The sequence below is a fragment of the Balearica regulorum genome, chromosome 2 (assembly GCF_011004875.1).
Source record: "Balearica regulorum gibbericeps isolate bBalReg1 chromosome 2, bBalReg1.pri, whole genome shotgun sequence".
Taxonomy (NCBI): domain Eukaryota; kingdom Metazoa; phylum Chordata; class Aves; order Gruiformes; family Gruidae; genus Balearica; species Balearica regulorum.
In genome coordinates, this window is record NC_046185.1 from 114,470,310 (window position 1) to 114,496,627 (window position 26,318).

General features: G+C 40.1%; 2 protein-coding genes across 5 annotated transcripts; one reads left to right on the top strand and one right to left on the bottom strand.

Moving 5' to 3' along the window:
- Positions 1–735: 735 nt before the first annotated feature.
- On the bottom strand, positions 736–14,945 carry KBTBD2 (kelch repeat and BTB domain containing 2). 4 transcript variants are annotated; one of them, XM_075745371.1, is made up of 4 exons: positions 14,806–14,945; positions 6,930–7,453; positions 3,884–4,049; positions 736–3,456 (listed from the first exon to the last, which is right to left on the bottom strand). In XM_075745371.1, the coding sequence occupies exons 2-4, from the start codon at positions 7,097–7,099 to the stop codon at positions 1,921–1,923; spliced, it is 1,872 nt and encodes a 623-aa protein (XP_075601486.1). In that variant the 5' UTR covers positions 7,100–7,453; positions 14,806–14,945; the 3' UTR covers positions 736–1,920. The 4 variants fall into 4 exon arrangements, with proteins under 4 accessions (XP_075601486.1, XP_075601485.1, XP_075601487.1 ...); XM_075745370.1 differs by lacking the exon at positions 14,806–14,945 and adding an exon at positions 14,580–14,785; XM_075745372.1 differs by lacking the exon at positions 14,806–14,945 and adding an exon at positions 14,195–14,434.
- Positions 14,946–15,375: 430 nt separating this feature from the next.
- LOC104631619 (uncharacterized) lies at positions 15,376–25,827 on the top strand. The gene is made up of 6 exons (XM_075747132.1): positions 15,376–15,432; positions 17,713–17,873; positions 18,915–20,858; positions 21,885–22,010; positions 23,831–23,953; positions 25,583–25,827. Exons 2-6 carry the CDS (start codon positions 17,726–17,728, stop codon positions 25,618–25,620), a joined length of 2,379 nt encoding a protein of 792 aa, XP_075603247.1. The 5' UTR covers positions 15,376–15,432; positions 17,713–17,725; the 3' UTR covers positions 25,621–25,827.
- The last annotated feature ends 491 nt before the right edge of the window (positions 25,828–26,318 follow it).

Consider the following 26,318-nt stretch of genomic DNA (forward strand, 5'->3'; position numbering starts at 1 on the left):
AGCAATTCAGCTGTTTAAAGGAAAACAAAAAAAAAGCTGATATATTGGTAAATGCAAACATGTTATGTCACCTTCACAAAAAAGCAGTAGCTTGCCTCTTTCTGTTGGAGCCATTGTTACTCTGGGACCCATAAATCCTTACATAGTACAAAATGTCAAAGCATTAGGAAGAGTTTTATATGAGGCAGGTTTAGATAAAGTCCCTTTCCCCATCAAAACCTTTATTAATTGTACAAGACAAAACTTTGTAAATCCACTTCAGACCTAGTCAGCGTTGTTGAAAGCTCTAACTGTATTTACTGGAACAAGAAACAGAATTAAGAAAAAGGCAGTGACAGTCTGGACACCAGAGTAAACAAACTTGCTTTTAATATTAGAGACTGAAAATAGGTCTCCCATCTTCTGTGCTTACAGGAAAGACTCCTCATTACCTCCCTCATGCCTGTTGTTCTTCACTTTGAGTAGAGTAGAACTTGTCCCATGATGGGAGAAAAGGATTTACAAAAATCATAGTGAGGGATTCACAAGTTGTATATAATCCTCTGTTTGACTTCAATACCTGATTTCCAGCTTTCACTGATCAGTAAGCAGAGCCAACTAATGTACATGTCTCTAAGCTTTTCACAGCTTAACTACTTCAAGCTGCCTTCAAAAAACTACTTGCTAGAAGTGTGTGTGTGGCAGGAGGGCATCACAACTGCATCTACATCAACCAGAAAGCACACTCAAACTCGGTTGGATTCAGTCTTTTTTAATAAATTAATGTCATTCAAAATACAGTGCCAGAACATGATGCAGCTGAACATGCTAGTAAGGTTTGTCATGAAGCACCTGTGTTCATGTTAGGTTGGCGGCACCCCGCTACTGCTAGTGGTTCCTGGGATTAATGCCAGAGCAGCACTAGTCATCTGCTCTCCTGCACGCAGGGCACAGGATATTCCTGAACAGTTGGCCCCCCCACCCCCCCAAAGTAAAAAACCTGATAGCTAAGGGGTATCTATACACAATCACACTACAGTAATGCTTGTTATTAAATTAACAGAAAATAAAGACCTGGTTAATCCACACTAAAACTTTGTTTTACAATGGAAAAATACATCAGCAGCAGGAAGTAATATACATGAGCCAATGTTACTGTAATACAGAATGTGGAGACATTTACTGATTAAAGCTCCACATAGACCCGCACTATGAGGGCTGACAACTCCTATTGCAAGCCCAGCAACTTAAGTCCACACCTGGTAAACTACCAGCTGCTTGGAAGACCTGTATTCTAAATAGACAGGTATAAGTTAGTGAAAATAGAATACATGCACCTAATAATACAGCTTGACTGAACCTGCAGTCATTTTGCCCTGCATGTTACCATACAATGGAAGATCTACCCTTCCTACCACAGGTAGATCCATGGGATTTGTTTCTTTTTCTTTTAATGGCATTACTATACCAACATGGATATTAGTATTAAGTGAGTGCAGCACAGTCCTTTAATTAGGCCACACTGACAATTCTATAACTAGCACTTAAGTAGAATATCCAGAAGTAGTTCAAATATAACTGGAAGATACTTTCAAAAGTTGTGACATCATCCCAGAAACAGTAACTACTTTTTTTCTGAAGCTAATTTTCCTGAACCGAGACTTCGTAGGACTAGAAATTAATTCTTTAGACAAGTCAGATGCTTAAGCTCATGATATACATATATGTTTCTCAATTATCAGATAATAATATTTCAGATTATGGAAGCATACCTGCTCATTTCACTGATTCATACTGAACAGCGGCCAAGTGTTAGGTAGGGCATAAAAATACAACTCATGAAAGACAGGTTTGACATTTCTGTTTCCAGACCTGTTCTTTCACAACCATTTATTTCAAGATAACCAAGCACAGAATCAGTTGTGCAGTCTAATTTGGGAGCTATACAGGTGGTAAAGTAACCATCTCCCCATCCAGCTCAAACTCATCACCTCCGTCTGTCGAGAAAAGATATGTTGGAGGCTTCCATAGGGACTCTTCAAGGCAAGACGGATACAGCTTTCCTACGGTGCACCGGAAGTCTTTCCCCAAGTCCCACAGCACACGTTCCGATATATGCTGTCTTAAAAACCAGCGATCGAGTTCCAGATCATATTGATAGGTGGCATACTTCGCTCTCTCGTTCATGTGGGTTTCTCGTATAAAGACACACAGAGAATTAGAGATGACAACCGCTCTAACGCATGGGTCAGAATACCGCTTGGCAGGGATATTGGCTGCCATTCTCCATTCATTTTTATTCACATCATAGATTTCCACGGTTACGGAAGACCCATCCACAGTACTGCTTGGGAGCCTTATGCCAGAATTGCTGGCAATATGCAGTCCTCCAATATAGAATATTTTATCACCAAAAGCAGCAGCTGAAGCAAAACATCTACTTGTTTGTCGCATAGCCATTTCTACCCAAGCGTCTGACCTGGGAAAATAGCAGTACATCAAGTTGTGTGCCATTACATAAATGCAGTTGTGAACTGCTACTGCTGTGCTCCATTGCCATGCACAAGGCAAGGGGCTGACCATGGTCCACTCATCTTTCTCAGTATCGTATCTCTCCACAGTTCTCCTGTTGAGTTCTCCACCGACACTATCTCCTCCAATTGCATAGATGTATCCTTCGCAGCAGACCAGGGATGGCTTTATACGAACAAAGAGCATCGGTGTCTTTGGAAACCAAGTGTTTTGCTGCGCATCAAACCAGTAAAAGCAATTCACAGTTCTGAAGGCAACCTGGAGTTTGCTGCTTTTACTGTGATTGGTTTTTGTGTTTTTCAGAGGAACTTGCCCACCTGCTATATAGATGTCATTATCAGGAGTTACAAGTGTCCCAACCTTATGCAGGTCAGCAGGAGGATTGCAAAGTTTGTAAACTTTTTCTGCCTGGGGGCTGTAACAGACAGAAGAATAAAGACTACCAGGGTTTTCAGCAGCAGCTTCAATGAATATCATCATCTCCTCTTTTGTCATACCAAGCCTGGGCTTGAAAAACTTGGGCATGGATTTGTACAGTCCTTGCACCACCACCGACTTATCATTAGGTGGTAAGCCTTGAAACCAGGCTCTCTGTGTCACTTCTGACAGTGCATCAATTCGGATTTGGCTAAGAACAGAGGACAAATACTGCGATCGTGATTCTGTGTTGTACTCCAGCCATAACATAGCAGCTTCACGAACTGTCTCCTCCTTTTCCACATTTAAATTGTCACTGCTTAAAATATCTATCAGTAGATCATGTGACAGTTGCATGAAAGCCTCCTGGTGGTACACAGCTGTGAACTTGTGCTCTACCATTCTTTTAGCACTCTGTTTTAACTCTTCACAGCTGAAGAGATCAGCAAAACTTAATAGACGCACACAATTTTCTGCGTTAATTTTTTTGATTAAGTATTCTCTACACCGTTTTAACACATCATCTACCTGTAATGCAAAGAAGAAACACACCAAGTATTACTGCGTGCAATCTATTCCTTCACGTACCCGCAGCAAGTAAAAGTACCTGCATTTAGTGTTGAACAAGAAAGTTTAGGCCTGGAATACTACATATACACAAAAATACAGCAGTGACTTAACTGCTTCATACAGATCAAGTACATCACATGACTATGTCTGCTGGAGAAGCTAATTTTCTACGTGTTAGAAGTGCACTGTTTTACTTCCACCCTCCATAAGGACCATGAAGCAAGGAGGGATGGGTACGTGAAATGTATCTGGCAAGCAACTACTGTCCATACTGAGCAAACCAAACGAGTATTTTGAAATGACAAAACAGAAAAGACTATTTAATAAGACAGAAAAAATGATTCTGAGATTAGAAGCAGTTACTGCACACTCAAAACATTCCTACCTGTAAGAAGCAGGCAGTTTCATAAAGCTGTTCTACTGTGCTGTCACTTATTGCCAGGTTACCCGTGTATGCGTAAGTTATGATAATTTGTAAAGTGGCTGCATCCACGTTCCTCAGGTGTACATGTGTTTGTTTACTTTCACTTAGCCCACTCATGAACATGGCTCTGAGAAGAAATACACATATTAAGACAAGGATCAATAGTTAAGTACAGTAATCTTAAATAGTCACCCATAGGTCTTCAGTGAAGGTGAAAAGTCTTTTAGGTTGCCTGTTTACAGGTGTTTAGTATTTACTTTAGGCTACCATCCAGTATTTAAGATTAAAGTATTTGTACAGAACATTCAAGAAGTACCATCAGTGTCTTCTGTAGAAATATTTTATATTTATGCAAACTCTTTTGTGTTAATCAGCAGAGAACCACAATGACTTTATAGAGTTTTAATGATGAAATGTACAACTTTTTCTGTGTTAGGTAGTAAGAGGGAAGAAGCATCCTCCAGAAAATACTGCTGAAACATTTACAGACAGATTTTAAATTCTAAAACAAAAGCAGCAGATTTATGCAATGGACTAAGTCGTATCAAAAAGCACACTCCTCTGCGAGGAGGAAAAAGTTAGCTCAGAAAACGGAGCAAGGACTAGCACTCCATGAAGTATTTCTTATATACCATTCATAATAATATGCAGTGCACATCAGGTTTGTTTTTTGTCATTGATTTTTGTCTACAATCAGACTTGGTCTGGGGAAAAAAAACAACAAAACAACACCCCAAAAAACCACCAGTGCATATTTCCATTGCATCTTCCTGATCTTCCTGAAAAAGTAGAAAGGCAATTTAAAAAAAAAGGTTACTGTTTCCATAATGCTTTATATACTTATTGCCCATTCTGATTTTTTAATTGCAACACAGTTAAGAACTAACTGGATTCTAGTACTTCAGGTACTTGGCAATAAAATGTGGGACATTGATTTTAAGAGCTTTATATTCGTTCAGGTTGGGCCTTTACAGTTGTATTGAAAATTCAGCTCAAGGCTCTTTACATTTGTTTGGGGCATTTTAGGAAACCAGATTATGAGAGAAGTTAGAAGGGACAGTGGGTGCACCCTGCAGTCCTGCCTGCAGCTGGAGAGGTGAAGGGGACACGGAGATACACTCCCAAAGCAAAGCCACTCCAAGAAGCATCTGATACAAAAGACAGCACCCCACCACCATTCCCTCCTGCCCCATCCCCATCTCTGTCATCTTCTAAGCTCATTAACTCAGAGCAACTTGCATTTTAGGAGGGATCACTGACCAGCCAAGTGAGCATCAACTTGCCATGCAGCTTTTTAAAGGCAAGCAAGACAGTACAAGTACCAGCAAAGGCTCCTCTTCATAGAAAGGAAGAGGTAGCTGTGAGAGAATCTGGCTGTAGTGCACACTTAAGCACCACTGAGCGGCCTATGCTGGAGCTGGGCTGCTGCAGCACAGCATTCAAGCTCAAAGATGTAAGGGAAGCTGGCTGCGGTTGTACACAATGGCTGCATCATGCTAAGAGATGCTTTTCAGTTCTTCCCCCTCCCCCCACAGCCTCCTTCAGGGCTATCAATTTTTCATAATAAAGCTAAATTTAGGAAGCTGAGCATCTTTTTGTAAACCAATGTAGAGAAGAAAAACAACATGACAAAACCACAAGCTTGATACTTCTTTTAACCAGTGCCAAAACCTCATTCCATAAATAATAAACAAACGCATATGAATAAGAGATCTGACTGCATATTCTAATGCAGCACACTGTGTGGATTCATGACAGCTTTCCAACCTTATGATTAGCCACCCCCATTAAATCTGGCCACATTTCCAGTGGCTGTTATTTTATAGACTGTTGGAACTATGTCATCTGCACAAGGCCAACGGCAATAATCATTATCTAGTGATCACACAATTCTTGTTGCTAAAAATTTTACCAGACTCATCTGAGATGGAAAAATTAACACAAATCATCAGCAACAAAATCTTCTGTGAAAGTAATAAATTAATCCTCAAATAGTTTTACACAAGAAAGCACACAATAACAGAAGAGTGTTAGAAGTGTTCTGTATAGTGAGCCATCTCAATGAGAAAACAGAATTTGCAAACCCTCCCTTGATTAAACAGGAAAGAAAAGTTATAAACACTCCACAATGCATCAGGAAGGTAAAACATGCATGATGTCACCGAGACCAGTTTCAAGCTTCAAAATTCCTTCCAGACAGGCAGATTAATTACACTGTATTGCCAACAAAAAATGATTAATCACTGCAGAAAATTCGAGGTGCCTCATCTTCTAGGTCTTACTATGAAGGTATCTGCAAAAAGTAGTAGTACTTGACATCTTAATAAAAACTTTTCAAAAGACAAAACCAGGACACCTGGGAAGCAGGAGCTACTGAAATAAAAATTGCAACAGCATGCCAGTGGGGGGAAAAAAATAAACCCAAACAAAAAAACCACACACACAAAAACCCTGTTGCATTGCAGCAAGACTCTCAGACAAGACAAGAGTTTCTGGCTTCTTTGCTGAGCAGAGAAAACCAAATGATTCAGAAAATGAAGCTGTGAACTTGCACAGCAAGCCCTACTTTCAGCAGAGGCTTCTGCTCAGAAACTATAGTTAATAAACATGACAACAGAACTCCCATAGTGAAGTCTCAATAATCCCTAGTTACCCTACCTTGGGAAATAAAAAAAAAGTTTAAATATTTAAAAGTACAAAGAATAAAAAAATGTACTAATTATTCAGACTATTAACTCCCTAAAGAAAACAAACTATCACAAGTGTGACTTTTTTTCCCCCCCTCTCATCTCACTTACTGTAAAAACTACAGTACCTATCCACAGTAAGTTACAAGATGCTGGAAAATTTATTTTACTCCTTTGGTGTTGGCAAGTAATGATATTTAGGTTTTCTACTTACTTCACTGATCTTTAAAACTCTCTGCAACACATTAATTGTTAATTAAGTAATACTACACTCAAAAACAGATTTTCTAGAATTAACAGATCCTAATTTGAATACTTACCTGAAATATGAGCTGCATGTTGCAAGAACCATCTTATGGCAGGGAAATTCAGTGCCCTCAACAATCAACACTATGTCAGTTAGCAACTGCTGTTCATAAAAGAATTTTAACTGCTCCAGCAAGGATACAGCATACTCAGTATTTATCTGCCTCTCGTCCTGGGTAGACATGACTGTATTCCATTAATATTTCCAGGACCAGAGAGAGAAGTCAAGATCTTTTCGCCAACAAAGGTCAGTTGAATGTTTCTGATGTAACCAGGGAAGAAATGGCAGGAGGTCTGTAGCCTTCAGAAGTGATATTGATAAAAAAAGGCAGCGTTATCTTGGACTGCTGAATCAATGTTGCAGACTTTGACCTATTAGGTCATCATGTTTTGACGATGTCACAATCTGTTCAGACGTTTTCAAGAGTGTCTGCAGAGCTCCTGTTGAGATCTATGATGCAGCAAATGAATGAGCAAAAGCGAAGTCTGAGGTAGGTTTTCCGGTAACATCTCGTGATCAGTGGCTGCACTTGAGTGACTAAAAGCAGGAAAATAAAATTAATTTACATTAGCATTTTTAAGGGGTAACTATGAAAGGTTTTTCTTAAATTGTCTAGCAAACGTTTCTAAATTCGTACTTCATTACTTGCACAAAAACTCACTGAGAAAAAATTAAACAACAAAAGTATCAAAGCAAAATGAAAAGCAGAAGAGTTTGTACATTAATTCCCATCAAGACCTAGACTCACAAATGAAGAAAATTTATTTCATCAACACAGCTTCTAAGACCAAAGAAGACTTTATTCCTCTTCCAAGAGCTACCCACTGGGCACACCTGTATATTTCCTTCAACCACTGAGAAGATAGCCACATTTTTTTCATCTCCATATTAAATGGCTACTTTTTCCGCTTCTGTGGTTTTGTCTACTTAAAGCTTATCAATACCAGGCCATTAAAAATATAAATGCAATTTCTTCAACATTCCATCATTTTCCAACTAAACTCTCAACATCATCATCAACCCATTTATTTCACCTTTGGCATTCTACTAGAGAACAAGCAGAACCAGAGCTTAAGGATTAAAAAAAAACCCAAACCAAAAAAACCCAAACCTAACAGCCTATATTCCCACTGCTTATTTGATTCATCTTTTCTGTGCAGAAGGGCTTCACCTATTACCATTTCACATTCCTTTTTTTTTTTTCTACTGAGTCATTTCTATACAGCCAGGTAAGCATGACTGCTGCAGACTGGAGAAAAGAAAAATAAGGAGATAATAGGAGCAAAGGGATGCTGGAATAGTAGGGGTCAAAACACTTGCAGTGGTTCTAAAGCAATGACCACAGGCTACCAAAGTCTGTTTTCTTGTTTGGACATCTCTCCTCTTAAAAATGGGGTCAGGTTTTATCTTATCTTCCATGTGCATACAGAAACATAAGAATGGGACAGTTGTGACAGTAAAATCACCATCATAAAGGACATCAGAGTACCAAATTATCAAATACTCCCAGATTTATTTACTCTTGCACTGTTCTTTTGCATTCCAAAATCAAGGACTAATCAGGGACATGTTTATCTAATGTCCAAGACATCACAATCATTATAGTTCATGATGAAAAGTGAATACAGAAATACCTTACTTGAAATGACATACTTTAAATTCCATACAAAATTATACAATTTAGTGTAGATGAAGGCTGTAGAAACACCTGCCAGCCATATCAAAGATCTGCTATTTTAACAGAGCCCTGCCTGTAAGATAATTCAAAGACAGCTGTCTTAAAATTCACTCACTTGAAACATATATGCTTAATTAATGCCACTTTAATTACTACTAATTTGGTGTGACTGATTTTTTTTTAGTGAAAAAATATACACAAACAGGAATCTCAGACACTTAGTTTTCACTGGTTGTTTAACTGGAAAACAGTCAAAATAGTCAAACCCAATGCTTGCTGTTTGTTCAGGTGAAGCCAGTTAATTAAAATAGAAAAGGTGTTAATATTTGGGGGAGGAGGAGGGAGAGACTACTGTCTAGTATAATAACATATTATCTTTAAGTCTTGACTTCAGACCTTCAAGTTTCAAGTGCAGTTAACTGCTGAAGTCACTAAACCACAAGTACATCAAGGCTATACAAAGATATTGCTTGTCTCAAGCAGCGACCTTCTCTTTCAAGTCACAGCTTCTTTTCACCAAATTAGTATGCATCCTGTCTCTGCGCCACTGACCACTATCCTGGTTATCTGATAACAGCTTAACGTGCAACCTAATCCATTGACAGATTTTGCACTGAACTTTAAATGACTACAGAGACACACAGACTTCCCAAGTGTGTTAGGCCCACAGAATAAATAGCTCGTGGCTCTACTGGTATCCCAGGTCTCTCTACAGCATTGTTTTTCCTGGCTTAGGAGTAAAGTTTCAAGAACAATACAAGCCGGTGGATTAAGCTCTGTTCGGGCAGAGCATCAGTAGCATTAAGCTTTAGCAAAAGAAGTCACTGATACCATAACTTCCTATTCCAATGTATTATTTTAAATAATATAAATCTTTAGAAACCAGGGGGAAAAAGCAAAAACTAATATGCATTGTTTTAGCCACCAGGTAACAGAACCAGTCGAGGATGCCACAGAGAAATTGATATACACCTGCTAGTAACATTAAAGACATTCTTGGCAGCATGCGGCTGACAGTCAATAACTGAAAAAACAGACCTGTCCAACAGAAGACGAGTTGAAACTGTGAAATTAATTGCTATAAATAGCTGGAACATTTGAGTATGACCCTCAGCAGCAGAAAGGATTGAGGAGATGACGGGAGTCTTGTTGCAGAACATTTATGTGATGTGAACTACCTCTAAACGGTAAATTTACAAAGCTGGAGTCCTTGATTTACAACTGATCTGAAACCATCTCATTTCCATGATATGCTCCAGGGAAGTGCAGATGGTAGGAACATGTTACATACATGATTCCTGTTTTCCACATCCATACCATTTTGCTGCTGATGCTAACCATTCTCTAAAGAACAAAATTTTGTATTTGTCAAAGTCAGGAGTCACATTCCATCCCTTTCTAGTGAAACTGTAACTAAATACTCCTCAGGAGAACAATAAATACATCAAGGATCTCTGAATTTCTGGTCTAAATTTACCATAATTTCTATTCTCATTTGCTCAAGAGAAGTGAATCTACTCAAAACATTAGGATAAGTAGTGTAAGAACATCATTTTGTGCCTGGAAAGTCATCCAAGACTAGCTACCTCTCTTGCACCACTCTGAAGAAAGAGTTCAAGACAAGTGTAAATGAGATATTCTCCTCACTTTAGAGGCTGAAAACCTGAGGAACTGAAATAAGAATCAGCTTGTCCAAAGCCACATACTTGCCAAAGGAGAACTGTAAGAGGCTCAGTTCTCCCCAGTCCCAACCTAACATCTCATCACACTGTGCTTGTGTGGCATACAGCTCTTAGATCTCAGCTAACTGAAAAACTATGAACTTCAAAAGATGTGCATCTACAAAAGATGTGGTGCATCTGTAGATGCACCAGTCTCCTGTAGTTGTCCTAATACACAGCATTGAACATTTCTGATTTATGGGTGAAAAAAAATCTATGGCTGAAGTTAGCTTAATATCCTGAACTGAGATTCTGATAGAATAAAAATAATCCTTGAATACAAGTTCTATGAATAAGACTTTACCTTTCAATGATGTCACTGGAATGACCGTTCTGTTCTGGGTAACTTCTTGGAAGTCAGCTAAAACAGGACTGGTAGGTAGCTGCTGGAAGGCCACAGCAGTACTGGATTGCTACCAAAATGCTACCAGGTGATCCAAAGTAACTCCCTATCAAGCTGAAGAGCAACATTAAGTAATAGCTTGATAAGAGGGTTTGGTTTTAAGTAATTACTCCTTTTAGCTTAAGTCATTTTAATGGGGTTGGCTTTTAACACTTGTTCTTCTACTTCAAATATGAATGAGACCATTCCAAAAATTAGTCATCGAATGTTAATGAGTATTGGGACAGACTATTAATTGCCTTCCTTGAATCTGTTTATCTTCTGAGGTCAGGCAAAGACTGATAAAGAGAGATAAATTCTACACTACACACATCAAAGTGCTAGCATTATATTTCAATGTATAACATGGAATGAATAAATATATTGACTATTTCCAGTTTAATTAGTAGGGAAAGGTATAGGATATATAGTCTTCAAGTGGACTATACAATACAAAAATTTTACTTTATTTTTTCCAAACTATGAGAAAGGCAAAATAGATATATAGACATGCAATTTTTAATTTTTTTTTAAACTTAGATATTGAAAATCCCATTAAGAAGTCTGCCAGATTAGATGCCTAACTTCCAATAAAATTCCGGGAAATACTTAAAGACCTATAAAAGTCTCACAGGTTCCTATCTGCATCTTCAGCCCTCTAAATACCTCTTGAATTCTAACTTCACTAACTACAATTAACATTTCAATAAACCTGTATTTTTGGAAGAAAAAGAAAATAAAACTCAAGAAAAACTTACTTCCCTGGACATTCAACTTATATAATCTAGTTTTAACTAACAAAAAAAAAGCTTTAAATACTACTTTTGTGCACTTTTAATCAAATTCCTATTCCCATCCAAGGGCAGCTTCATACAAAGCACAAGTAAAAACACGTCTAAAGAAGTGAGTCATTCACTATTTTTAACATAATAAAATGTCAGAATTAAGGACTGAACAACCGTAAGCCAAACTACACAAGCATTCATGTGTGTAGAGATAGCAATCCTCCCAGCTAGCGCTGAAAGTACGCACTTAGTTACTATTAAGGATATGCTGAGTTACAAATCAACATGTTTCAAAACAATTATGCCAACTAATAGCAAGGGGGAATATAAGTACTAAAACCAAAATAAATAATTTAAACTAATACACCTAGCCAACAGATCTCAAAGATAGGAAAAAAAGAAGAAAAAGGAGTTGGAAGCTCTAGATTCTTGAGTAATGTATCAAATTCACATCCTTGGCAGCGAAAAAGAAATAGGTAATTGATGAAGCAGTTCCAGACTTGGAAGTTTTCCGCTCTTCTAAAGCCATCAAAGGTGTCTTTGATACCACTGCCGTCCAGAAACCTGAGGACATCAAGGAGATTCTAATAAGGCAATAACATGAAATTTCACAAAAAACAAGGACTGAGTTATTCCTACAGCATTATCATCTTGAAAATTACTATTCACTTGGAAACTACTACTAATTTGCCCATACATATTACGCTTGGGAGGCAAGTTACAACTTTGAGGCAGGTGAGCTTTCTGGAACTATGCAAAAGCTAGACACTAGAAGTATCAGACTCCATGCTAACAACACGTTTGGTCATAATGCACTCCTCATGACCAGTTTCTTTCCTGTTTTTCTGCTCCTAAAGGAAGTTATACACTAAAGGAAATACCTGCTCAGAAATAAAATTAGCACAAGATAAACCAACCACTTAACTTGGCAACTGGCCTTCTACGCTAAGCGCAGGTAGTTTCCATCCCCAAGGGCGTTTCTGTTTTGTGGAAAGACTTGACCTGTTTTGGAAAATTAACCTTTGAAAAAAAAGTGGGCCATGGATGTCTCCAGTAAGATCCAGCCATATATCATGCACGTACAGAAAAGTGGGGTTCCCCCCCCGAACTCTAGTATATTCAAGAAGCTAGCCTGTTTTATTTAACAACTTAAATTCCAGTTCACAAGTATACATCACTCCCTTAAATATTCACTATGAGATATGATGATGTTCAACTATAAATTCAAGCATTTCTGCATTGAGAAATTAAATTAATAATTAATGTAGCTTAACTAGCCATAACTTAGTTCCTGAAACATTAAGAGTCTTATAATGGATATCTTATGCATATAAAATTTATTCTCAAAATGCAGTAGTCACTAAATTAAGGAAATTTTAGGATTTGCACCGATTCTGGTCTGTTTCATAATCACATGACCAAAACAAAGAAGGTTGCCTCAGAAAAACAAGAACAAAAAAAAACCAACAGAAAAATCCAAACAACAACAACCACCTGTCCAAAAAGGTAGTCGAATAAATACTAAATTAGCAGCAACATCCTTGCTTCCACTTTGGCCTATTCCTGCAAGATGCTAGTTACACAACACTGAGTATAACAGGACCCTTTTACTCCACACACAAAAATAATTAGGAAAGAGGTGTGACACCTATACCCTGTATCATGAGACTACATGATTTACATATCTGAGTATATTAAAAACTAACTATTTCTCCCAGTACATTTATGAGAAACTGAACTAAGTTGATTGTGTATTTTAATGATCTCCTAAATACATCATCTTAAAATTCACGTAGATACAGCCCTAGGTGAGCTCACAACAGCACACAGCCTTTCAGGTCCACTATGACCACAAAGTAATGCAAGGAAGCCAAGCTGTAGCTTTGCAAGAAAACATCTAAAAATGCACGCTAACTACAACGTAACTCCATTTATAAATCATAATTTCAGTTATTTCAAAAGCAGCAGGTATCTATCTTGTTCATAACAGAAATAATAGTAAATACTGGAAAAATCTTAGGCATGAAGATGGCTAACATCAAAGACAGACTATGCACATATTTAGACTATAAAAGCTCACTAAGGATTATTTGACTCTTCAAATCCACATATAAACATTGAAGCCCATCCTCAGTCACTGTAGATATTACTACTATATATACGCACACAACTAGACATAGCAGCAAGGAAAGGTGGGCAATTACAAGAAACAGTAATGCCACTACTGTGCTGTTCTCCTAGAAAACTTCATCGTGTCCAGCCCTTCAAGCATCTCTCAAAAAAGCCCACCAAAATTCAAACACCCCAACCTGCTCAGCTGAAGAGGGCTACTGAACTCTGGTAGCCCTACTGCCCACCCCACTACAGGCCTGAGTTTACAGTCCCCTCCTGTTTGCGGGACACAGCAACGCAGTGCTGGAGAGGGAACACATTTTTTTTCCCCTCCTCTTCTTCACACCTAGGTGCGCCGTTCCATCCGTCCCCTGCTTTAATTCCTTTCCTGCTTCCCTAAGAAGCTCCCTGACAGCCCTAAGGAAGGGGGCACCTTCCTGCTGCACGAGTACCGCCGCACTCCGGGGGTCAGGGACGGCCCCGCCGGCCGCACGGCTGAAAGCCCAGCGCGTTTCTCTCTTCTCTCCCCCTCCCTGCTCTCCCGAGCTCCGCCGTGCCAGGAGCCGGCCCCAAGGGCGCGGAAGCGGCCCCAGCAACCACCTCGCCTTCTTCCTCGGGGTGCCTCCGCCACGAGTCTCCGCCGGTGGCCAGCGGGCCCGGGAGCCGCAGCTGCCGGGCGGGAGCGGCCACAGGTCGCGGAAGGGGCGGGCAAGAGCCGCACCCAAACGGGGCGGGGGGGGGGGGGGAAGCGGCAGGCTGCCGCAGAGCCCCCCATGGGCCTCCCCGCCGCGGGAGCGCCGCCCGCCGCCGAGGCCCCTTCGCGGCGAGGGGTGGCCTACCCCCGCCCCGGCCCCGCAGGCCGCCGCCGGCGAGGGAAGGGGAAACGGCCCAACGGTCGCGCCAGACGAGGGCAGCCGCCGCCTCACAGCGCGGCGGGACGTGAGCGCGGGAAAGCCGCCGCCGCCGCTATTCCCCCCGAACAAACCTCCGACCGCCGCTTCCTTTTCTACCTCAGCGTCCCGAGCACAGGCGGCTAGGGGCGAGGGGGCCGGGGAAGCGGGGGCAGGAGGATCCGGTCTCACCCGGGCTGCGGAGGCGGCGGCCACTAGGCGCGCAGGCGCGCTGCCCTCCGCCTCCTCCTCCCCCCCCCCCCAGCATCACCGCCGCTCAGCGGCCGTTACGATGCGCCGCGCGCTGCCGCGCCTGCCCACCTCTCCTGCGCACGCTCAGAGCGGGAAAAGGCGCGGGGCGGGGAATGAGCCCCACGCGCCAGGTCCAGCACCTCGGCCCGCCGCCATTTCCTGTTCCTCTCCCCCGAGCTTCCCCTGCCTACGCAAGCGCCCGCGCGCCAAGGGAACGGCAGCAGCTCCGGCGCTTCCGACTGCGCAGGCGCAGGAAGGGCTGGAGCGCGTCCCCCAGAGGAGCGAACGCGCCTGCGCGGCCGCCAAACGGCTCCAGGCGCGCAGGCGGAGGCAGCGCCCTCTGCTGGGAGGAGCGGCTCGCTACAGCCTGGAGGCCTGTGGGGTTAACGGTTAACGGTCGGCCGCGGCGCAGCCCGGCCTTATCCCTCTCTTCTTCCCAGCGCCTCCTTGTTTCCCTGGGGCCCTCCCGCGGGCTGAGGCACCACGCAGCTGAAACGGCCTTTAGCCAAATCCTAAAGCCTCAGAGGCGAGGTTTGCCTGCCCCTTGAGCAAACGCCACCTGAGGGTTGTGGGGCCTTGAGCCTGCCGCAGGAGGGAAGCAATGGGGGCAAGGGAAGCAGGAGGAACCCGAAGACTGAAGTCTGGTCCAAGGGAAAGGAAAATCCCCAGGACAGGAAACTTTTTAAAAGCTAGGGAGTGGGTTTTATTTTTTTTTAATTTCCCTTTGGGTCCATCCACCAAGAGAAAGATGAATTTAACTTAAAGGTGAAAGCTTAATCTGATGAATACGGGAGTTAAAGATTTAAAACATCCCAAACAAATGATGCAAGAGACCTCCACACAAAGTACAAGAGCTGCCATCAATGGAAAAGACAAGCTTTGACTTGGGAAGTCTGTGAACAACGAGATCAGTAATCCTTCCCAGGCATTTTATAATTTGTGCCTTAGTGCAAAGGGCAAGTTTAATCTGGACATTATAGAAAAAAAAAAACCCAAACAAACCAGAAATGACAAGAATTTCCCAACATAAACAGTCTCCAACCATCCACACTGCTTTGTTTTTCCTCTAGTCACTCACTTGCACAGGGCATTCCTTGCGCCTCCTCCCACGGTCTTCCCAATACGAGTGAGTTGTCATTCACTCAGAGATGGGGAGTTGCCAAGCGGCCACTCAGATTCGCATGCCCTGTAGAGACACAGGGCAGAGCCAAATTACAACATCCCATTTAATAGATTTCTGTTACATGTGGTAGAGTACCCTGTACTGGAATAGGCACTTCCCTTGTTCATATGGAAAGAACATTACATTTGTCAGTCCACTCAGCCCTGTTAGGATGGAAGATTGTTGCTTTCTTTATTGAGTACTGATCAACTGGCAAACTTTAGAAACAAATCTAAACTTTGCCTTACATTGTGTGGAGGTTTTTTTCCTCTAAAAAGTATCTTTAACAGTAGTTTTAAGCAGAAGATGGGTAATATTTTCCTCTTTTTTTTTTTTTTTTAAATGTAAGTTGCAACATTACAAAAGGGAAATACTGGATTCACTTAGCAATGCAGCTTAAATGTCTGCAAGATGAGACTGCTGGCTTTCTGTACACCAGCTGAAGTCTTTTACCACTATTCCTATCCTCATGTTTTGATTCTCCCTCCCACGCATAGATGGGAAAAGGCCCCCACACCACTATCGAATGAGCCTCAGGTGGAAGGGGGAGGAGCGGACAAGTAGCAGCTGCCTGCCTTAAAGAGGGTGAGTGGAGGACTCGATTAGTTTCTTGCTGGGCTGTAAGCAGCAGCAGCATGGACCTTAGTTTTGTAGGGGCTATAATGGGGCAGGAATAGCTTAGTTTTTGTAGGGTGTTGTTTTGGGGTTGGTTTTTTTTTTCCTTTCTTCTCCTATGGTATTCTTTCTCAAAGGTCAAAATAACTGTGGGAACTTTGGCCTAGGAGAGTGGGGGGAGTCTTGCAGGCTTTTTTGTGCTTATGAACAGCTGGACAGGCTGTTCTAGATGGAAACTGAAGAGGGCTCCAGTGTTCCTGAAAGCTTCCTGAAACTCTAGGCTGAACTGTGTGCTACTTTGTAACAGGTCTTGAATTCAATTGTTTTTTCTGTAACTTTGAAGCCCCTAAGTTCTCCAAAGAGTTGAACTGTTGTCTTTTTCTTTTGTTAGTTTTGTTTAGTCACTGGATCTTCTGTGTTCTCTGACTTCTTTTATTCTTGTTTATAAGTGATGTGTGACAGAGCTGTATCACTTGCACAGGTTGGAATAGACTGAATGTAGTGTATTAGTTAACTGAGGAAATACCTAAGTGTGGGAGGAACTTCTGTTTTGTGAATTTTGTATGGCTTTGAATGTGAACTTATGCATAAGGATTTTGTGCTTTTTGTTACTTATTTAGTTTAAGCATAGGAAGCATGACATTACTGAAATATTTGGTTTGTTATATTAGCTGTCCTTTATAAAGTACAAATCATGAATTAATAGAGCTCTTATTGTGATCTCAAATGCAATGTACGTGTTGGCTTTAAGAAGTGTTTTCTTCATGATGCACCAAATGTCTGATTGTGTAAAGCCTCCAATTGTGTTGTTTGCTGTTTTTTCTGTTGTGTTGTGGGGTTTTTTTAGGGTTCTTACTGAAGGCTAGCTTTATAATTGGCTGGAATACTACTTATATGGATGTTTGCATGTAAGACTACATTAAAGTTACTGGTCCTGTGGCTTTAAAATGTATTATAAGATTGACTTGAAGTGCTAATATTGAGAGCTGCATATAAAAGCTTGCTTAGCAAAGGAGAACTGAAATCTCTGACCTTGATAGTAATGTCTACTTTCTGTTTGGAAGATAGTAGCTTTCTTCAGGAAAGACCTGGTTTCATTGGGCTGGGAGAAGAATGTCTGCTGAACTCTGACAGAGCATAAAAATCATTAGGTCACACGGTTTTCAAAGTGTCTAATTATGATCATTTATCTCTTTCAGTGTATAAAAAAAAATGAATACTGCCTCAACTTCAGAAAGTGGATCATATTCCACAAACCACACAAGACCCTTTTTTTATGCACAGCCAACAGTACAACAGCCTTTTCCAAATCCATGGTACCTCAGTCATGCATACAGTCCGTACTGCGTACCTCCTCCAGGTAAGGTAAATGAGAGCTGTCTGTGGTAGCTTTGCTTAGTAAATTACTGCTAGAGTGTAGGAAACAATTGTGTATCTATGTTAACAAGCTTCTTGGGAGTTTAAGGTAGAATTAATGTAATGTTTTAGTTGTCAAAGATCTGATCTATGAAATGTTAGTTAAATGTGTAGGTTGCGTGCTGTAAAGAATCTGTTTCTGGAGAATGGAAACTAAGCAAAATAGTAAGTAATAGTTACCTTCATAGACTCATAGAATGGTTTGGGTTGGAAGGGACCTCAAAGATCATCTAGTTCCAGCCCCCCTGCCATGGGCAGGGACACCCTCCACTAGACCACGTTGCCCAAAGCCTCATCCAACCTGGTCTTAAACACTTCCAGGGATGGGGCATCCACAGCTTCTCTGGGCAGCCTGTTCCAGTGCCTCACCACCCTCACAATAAAGAATTTCTTCCTGATATCTAATCTAAATCTACTCTCCTTCAGCTTAAACCCATTACCCCTTGTCCTGTCACTACACTCCCTGATAAACAGTCCCTCACCATCTTTCCTGTAGGCCCCCTTACAGCTACGCAGCTGTAGAATATGCCTAACAATTAATGTGTGTTTCATGCATACATTATAAGTATGGATATACACCAACTTAAGAGTCCACCCAGAAACAATATTATTAAATACATATTGTAAATGGTGTATATATGTTAACTTCTATCTGGAGCTGTCTTTTTCAAAGACAATGCTATAGCATAGTCTGTGAAATAGCAAAAAAGTACAAAAAAAAAAAAAGCTAATTGGTGTATGTTTCAAGAAATAAAATAAGCTCTGGTTAAAGTGTAGCTGTTCAGATAAGCTGTTCCATAACAAGGAACTCTCTCCGGGTTTCTGCACCACATTTGCTTCCAAGCATTGACAGGTGGAGTGTTTAATTACCTATGTGTCTGATCTTGTAGCTGTCCCTGTGTATGCAGGCAAATATTAATCAGAAAGACTTATTTCAGATAGAAGATATACTTGTCTTTACTTTTTTTAAATCCCCAATGTCTAGGCTTGCGAAGTGGAAATCCGTATTTTCCATTTTATTCTGTTGCGCTCCATGAGTACCCTGGATTTTTTGTTCCACAGCATCCAATGCATGCAAGAATTAACAGAAGGCCTTATTTTAATGCTCCCCCACCTTCCCCTATGTTTTATCATGCAACAAGATTTAGACACTATAGTACCTCTGGGAAAAAAATGGAGACAAAAGAAACACAGACTGATCCTAGACAGCCTGAAAACAAGCAAAAAAAGAATCAAGATATCCGTACAGAAACGAAAGGTTGTGATGCAGGAAATACGGCCTGTGTTTCTTCTGGTATAGGTACAGAGACTGAAAATACTTCAGAGAAACAAGATTCATCTGGATCTTCCATTGTGGTAGACAGAGAGTTTCATAACAAGAGCCCTTCTAGCTCTACACAGTATAGAAATCTTCCTACTGGAAGCTATGCCTTTGAGAAGGAAGAAGTGAGGATAGAATATGGAAATGGCTCTCCAGCTATTCAACTGTGGAAGTCCTTTAAAGAAACTATCCCTTTGTATGATGTGGCAAGTGGTAAACCAGTCCCGGAGAATATAGTGCAGCGTGACTTATTTTCTGTTAGTTCATGTGAAGGAATGATATATGGCCCTCATGAAGGGGAGAAAATGGTACCAGGAGCTTCCTTAGATGAGAGAAAAGCTGTTCTCACCTCAAAACAGGGTGTTGAAACTGTGCAAGAAAAAGAGGTCCAAAATAATGAAGCTAAGCTGGATGCAGAAAAGCAGGTGAATACAAGTCAATGGGCAAAATCCCCCCCAGGTGAAACCATGGCAGTGCAAATAACAGAGTTGGCAAGAACTGTTAGCATAGATCAACCAGTAGTAAGACAGGATGTGGTAGTAGCTAAGAAACCTAGCTCTAAAAAATCTACAGGCTCAAAAACTTCTCAAGAAGAGCCCAGCTTTATTCAGCAAGCAGGACTACTTCCATCTAGTATGGAGGTGATGAGTGACTTGAGTTTTCAGCAGAAAAAGCTGAATCTAAGCCACAGCGTAACCAATGAAAGTCAAACGGATAAAAGTATTTGGTGTGACGAATCAATTGAGAAGTATGTTCCCTCTAACAGTTGGCTGGCTTGTTTGGACAGTATGGACACAAACTACAACTATGATGTTTGTTTGCCGCAAAGGAAACATCAAAGTGTACTCAGTCTTTCTTCTGATGACATGTCCTCTAGAGAAGAAGGATCATCAATTGATAATTCCCCAGTGTCTTATTTTGTCCCTGACTATGTGCTTCAGAAAAGCATGTATACTTTCCAGAAAAGTAAAGAGGGGTTAAAGAAAGAGAAAATTAAAAGTGGTGGGTCCCTTAATGAAGATGAAGCAGTAGGAAGGGAGCAGATGGACAGCTTGAATGACCAAGATGTCAAAAACTCTTCAACCATGAAGATTAAAGAGGCTTCCAGTAAAAGTAGAAAGCTGGGAGCCCTTCCTAGATCTTCTAGTCAGAAAAAAATCAATTCTCTCAAGAAAAAAGCAGCTAAGAGTTTATCAGAAGTTGAGGACTCTGAAGAATACTCTGTGAGGGGAGAAGATGATGAAGATGGAGAGGAAGAAGAGGAGGAGGAGGAGGAGGATGACATGGATGAAATAGAGTATTTCTTTCAAGAAGCACCTCCATATGGAATCTTCACACCTAGTAAAGGAAGCTTCTACCAAGTTGGCCAAAGGGTGCTTTGGAAACCACCTAAAAATGCTATACCAGCTCAATTAATTAGCTGGCCTGCTCAAGAGAAAATAAAAACTAGGAGTGGGCTTGGTGAAAACATTGGTGTAGTTTACAAGCCAAAGGAGAAAGAACAAGATGAAGTTGTATACAGTGATTATGGGCATTATGGAAGAAAGAGACCTACAGCAAGAAGAGAAGGACTTGAACACCAGAGAATGCTGCATAAATTCTTGAGAGGTAAGCTAATAGCTGAGGACAAAATGCTGTTTAATAGAACATGCAAAGAACATCTAATTGCAGTTGCAAATTGTAGTTTGAACCAGTGGGAAGATTGGACAATGTTGTAGCTTCAGGTTTGGCTTAGAGTCAGAAGTACTGCAGAATTTTTTTTTTTGAGGCAGAAGGGGGTTGGTGCGATTTTTTTACATAATGCATGAGGATTCTGCATCTTCACAACCAGCAAAGAATCTTGCAGAAACTCTCCTTTGAGTTAGATTTGATATACTTACTTTTCTGACATTACTGGCAATTAATTAATTTGAAAAGCTTAAGGTCATTTGAACTACACATTTACCATTGTTTAATAATATCTTGGAAACTTGGTGTTTAAATTTATATGAACATTCTACTCTCCCATAACATAACCATGTTAAGTGGATTAAACAGGATTAAGTTCATTATAATCTGGTGGTCATACTCTGTGTAACTTCTCTGCAGAAGAAATGTCAAACTGTTAACTTTATTGTAGCTGTTCCTCTCTTACTGCTAGCAACAAAAGTTTTGCTGTATTCTCATAAAATCAGTGTGAAACTGTATTAAATTTGATCTGGAAAAGAGCATTTTATTTAATCAAAAGTAGATATTGGTAGAAATTGGATTCATCTGAACCAAATAAGCAGTTATCATTCAGGGTTCATAACTGGTTATGCGAGTACTTCAGTAAGTGGCTGCTGTTTAGTACAGTCTTGTAGTGTGACAGGCATATAAACCAGGTGACCTACTTCTAATAACAGCCTTAGTGTTCTTAAACTTTATTTTCTTTCTGCAAAATCTGTAGACTTAAAGCAGCTTGTAATTTTTGTCAAGTGTGGTCTCCAGAAAACTATGTTTTTATTTTAATAGACTCTTAACATTAGAGTCTAGCTAGCAAAATTAGTGGCTAGCTTTGCATTCTGATTTGTCGTGTGGATAAAACAGTATGTTAACATTAGCAAAACTAAATACTGGCCTTAAATCAACTGGTTGTTTTTTGGGGTTTTTTAGGAAGGCTGTTAAGGGAGAACACAGCGATACCACCTGAAGAGTATTGGATTAGAAGTGGTGCTAAACCGAAGTTTACCAGCCAGATATATGGTAGTCTCTCACCCCTGGCCAAGAGCAAAGAACAAGGTACAACTTCCTCAATGTGTTTAAGTAATGTTCAAAAGGATATGATACAAAACAGCAAGCTTATGATATTTGATACTGAAGATAATTATCATTGCTCTGATATTGATGAAAAGCCTGTCAGTCACTACATCTCAGGGTATGTTTATAGCCTTCTCAAACCCAAACATGTGAATAAGGGTGCATTATCACTACCCTTTTTTTTAAGGGTACCATGGGAAATCAAAGCATCAAGTGCTTTGATGCAGCCAAGCAAAGCCCTTAATTGTGCAAAGTTGCTACTGCCATAAATTGCAGTATTAATTCTTTACCCAATAATGCTTCTCTTGAGTGCATATGCAGTGGTAGTTTCTAATCTTGAGTAGAACATATAGGCGGTCATGTACGACAGCTACAAAAGCCGATGTTCAGAGAAACTAGTATGGAACAACAGTTGCCCCACTACTGTTAAAGGATGTCTGAGTAAAATCATCTTGATGTGGTTAAGGAAAAGATGAAGAAATCCAAGTTATTCTAACAAAGTAAAAGGTTAGATAGTTTCCATATCTTTCTTCTGAAGCACAATGTTTTTTCTTTACAATTAAGATCTACTTGGAGTTCAGCTCTGTTTCTAGATGCTTTCACGAGTATTTCTTAGTTTAAGTGCTGTTGGAACAACCACAGAGTTTGCTGTAGTCCAAGTATTATTACTTGGTTACGTACTGCCAAGTATCATATGATCAGTCTATCAAGTAACAAAGTGTAAAGTTATCTTCAGAACAGACTGACTTGCTTCTGTTCAGTGATAATATAAATAAAGTTTCCTGTATCAACAGCCCAGCAGACTGTTTTTTAGTATGTATTCCTTAGAGTTCTCTCTCTGCATTGCTTTCATGCTTGAGTATGTTGGGGTTTGGGATTTACTTCCTGCATTGGAGGCTTTAGATCCTTTCTATCCACAGGTTTCTTCAAAATGTTGTGGATTTTTTATGCTAGCCTGCTCTAAAAAGTTTAAACCCCTTTACTTTAGCAGCACCTTTCTTAGGTCCTTACAACAATTTATGGAAAAAAAAAAATTTAGAACTATTTTATTACCTTTAAGCATGTCCCTTGTATTTCTAAGTCATAGATGGTGCAGCATACTGAGAATGTTTGGCCTATATGTTACTCCCTGCTTTCTCTTCCTCCTTTTCCAGCCTATGTAGTTTAAAGAAGCTATCACATTCAGTATTAGGAAGCAGGAACTGACGACTTCTGAATGCTGTTCATGCCAATGGATGCCTAAAAAGTGCTAGCAAAATTATGTCCTTTTTAAAATGTTGTTTCTCTTAAGACTGGTTTCTTTAATCTGAAATTTAAGTGCCCTGCAAGTCTGGGGGTTTGGCTAAACAAGATATGTTGCTTTAATTATATCATATGCTAAATTTGACTGCTTGAAGTGTGTACCCGTGGTACATAAATTAACAGGTCTGAAGAACTGAGTTCTTAAAGACAATGGGTGAGTTGGGTCACTTGGACAGTCATCAACTAGTCTTGAACACTTGAAAAGTGAACTAGAACAGAATTACCCAACTCTCAGTGGGTTCTTTTTTGCCACATTAACACCTATCAAAGTTATGACCCCCCAAAAAAGCATCCAGAATTATGGTTAGAGAGTGATTAAATATTGTAGATGTATAAGACTGTTGCTTGACATATGTAGTGTCAGTTTTATCTGATGCTAAAATGGGCACATAGAAGGAAGGGAGAGAGGAACACTACAGACTAGTCAGGGAAAGTCAAGTTTAAATTTGCTTTAAGATTATGCTTTGGAGAAATAACACCAGATGTATCTTGCTATTTAGGGTGCCCACCTTTGGTTAAATCAAAGAAGAAAAGAATAGGCAAGCCACCTTCAAAACGCAGAGACACAAGATGTGAGGTGGAAGAAGAAGCATGGGAGATACCTAAAAGCAGCGTACGCAAAGGTTGGTATATAGTGACAGGCTACTAAAATGACTGTTACAAGCATTTTTCATTATTCTCAGAGTAATGGCTCTGTCTGAACTGCACAGGTATTAGATAGCTTGTGAAATAATAGTAAATGCTATGTATGCAGACAAGATGAGGAAAAAAGCAAGCTAAACTTTGAACACTTACTTAGCTTGCTATGAATACCATTGTAGCTTTGACCAGGTTAGCTTCTTCCTCTTGATTTGGGGGTGGGAGGAGGAGAATCCTCCAAATACAACTATTCTAGTCCAGTTGTTCTTCAAACTGTTCTACTAACTTTTTTTACATGTTGGGTCCTGTGTCACGTTGCAGTACATCCTTTTCTTTAAGCTGCAGATTTGTTTCGGCCAAAATACTGTGATTTGATACAACAGTAATGCATATAGATAATTCTTAGAACTTTGATTTTATGGAGTAGGAACTTCTTGCTACTTTTTTTCCCCTCATCTTTCTCAAACATATGTGAAAATCACATTAAGAAGGTTCAATAACAAATATGCTTCTGTGAATTTGTGGGACAGTCTGAATGAAAAGTGTCAGTACATAGAAGAAACTACCTAAAAGATATTGTTCTTTTCCAGAAGGAACTCTGATGGCATAGTAAAGCTAACTAGAATATTCAGTCAGTTAAAGACCATCGCTTTCTCATATTAAACAGGCTTACAATTTCATGTATTTGCAAAGTTGGTAACAGAAGCATCTTACTAGTCAAAATTGGTGTCAGTCCTGAAGTCAGATTATTTAAACATCAGTGTTAAACATTTTAATTGCTGATCCTTTTTACTAAAAGCATCCAGGAAACATGCATAATCCCAAAATATTCAACTGCCCCAGAAATAGTTGGTGTTTCTTGGATGCTGTCCTCATTTTGGCTGGGATAGTTAACTTTCTTCCTAGTAGCTGGTATGGTGCTGTGTTTTTGACTTAGTAAGAGAATAATGTTCATAACACTGATGTTTTAGTTAGTGTAAGCACTACTTCGCAACAAGTCAAGGACTTTTCAGCTTCTCATGCCCCACCAGCGAGAAGGCTGGAGATGCACAAGAAGCTGGGAGGGGATGCAGCCAGGACAGCTGACCAAAACTGGCCAAAGGCATATACCATACCATATGATGTCATGCTCAGCATCAGTCAGCGGGTGCTGAGTAATTGCATTGTGCAATACCTGTTTTGTATATTCCATTATTATTATTATCATCTCTTCCTTTACTGATCTATTAAATAGTCTTATTTCAACTTGAGTTTTACTATTTTCTCCCCTATCCCACTGGGCTTGGGGGAGTGAGCAAATGGCTGTGTAGTGTTTAGCTGCCTGCCTGGTTAATTAACAACATGTAGTTACAAGAACATGCTGAAAATATTTTATGGGTTTGATGTAGAACTCTTATCTATCTGTTATACTGGAGTATTCTGCAGTCCAACACTATTCCTGCAGAATTTATCCTTGCTGAGAAGTTGAGTATATAGTTCTAATATCAACTGTCAGTGTCCTCTCCTGTAATAGGAAAAGGCAACCACTGATGTTTAGTCTTTCTTTTGAAGAAAATTGACATGTATTACTTAGAGAGAGAATGCATACCTTAATCTCTTTTTTTTTTCTTTAGGGCGTGGAACAAAAAAGTCCCTCTATAAAAGAAGATAACTGCAAATATTGGGGCAGGAGAGGAAAAATGTATCAGATTTGCATAAATCCAAAACTCTGTTACCATCTTGTATATTTTGTAAGTTGCTGTGCAGTCTTAAAGGGTAAGAAGTAGCACTGTAAAGACTGAGGACACTATTAAAAAGGAATTAAGTATTTAACACTAAAGTCACCTTTTTACAACTAGCACATCCAGTATTTAAATAATAAATTTAATAGAATTGCACTTTGAGACTTCTTGTAGTCCATCTATACATGGAAGCAAAAAAGTTTGATGGGGATGTATGTGCATCAATACTATTAGAGCATACCATTTACTGCTGCTCTGTTCCTAGACACTGTAGAATTGTGAAGCCTGACCATGTCATCTCATCTTATAGTCAGTTTGTCTATATGATGTGGACATAGGTATAAGATTCTCTTCCATCAGCTGGATTTTTGGCTGGATTTTTATCAAAGTGTAAAGGAATGTAGTTAAAGCTCTATCAAGTCACAAGTGACTTGAAATTTCAAGGCAGTACCTCAGATCACACTCTCTTCAAAGGCATGATTGAGGACTAAACCAAAAGCACTGAGCTGATGTGATGCTTCCCCCTGCCTTCTTTCTCTTGAGACTTTTGGTCCTCTATGGAGACCCTGAGCTAGCAAGAAGGACTTTGAAGGTGAAATAGAAGTTTTTACAACAGTGGTGTGCCCTG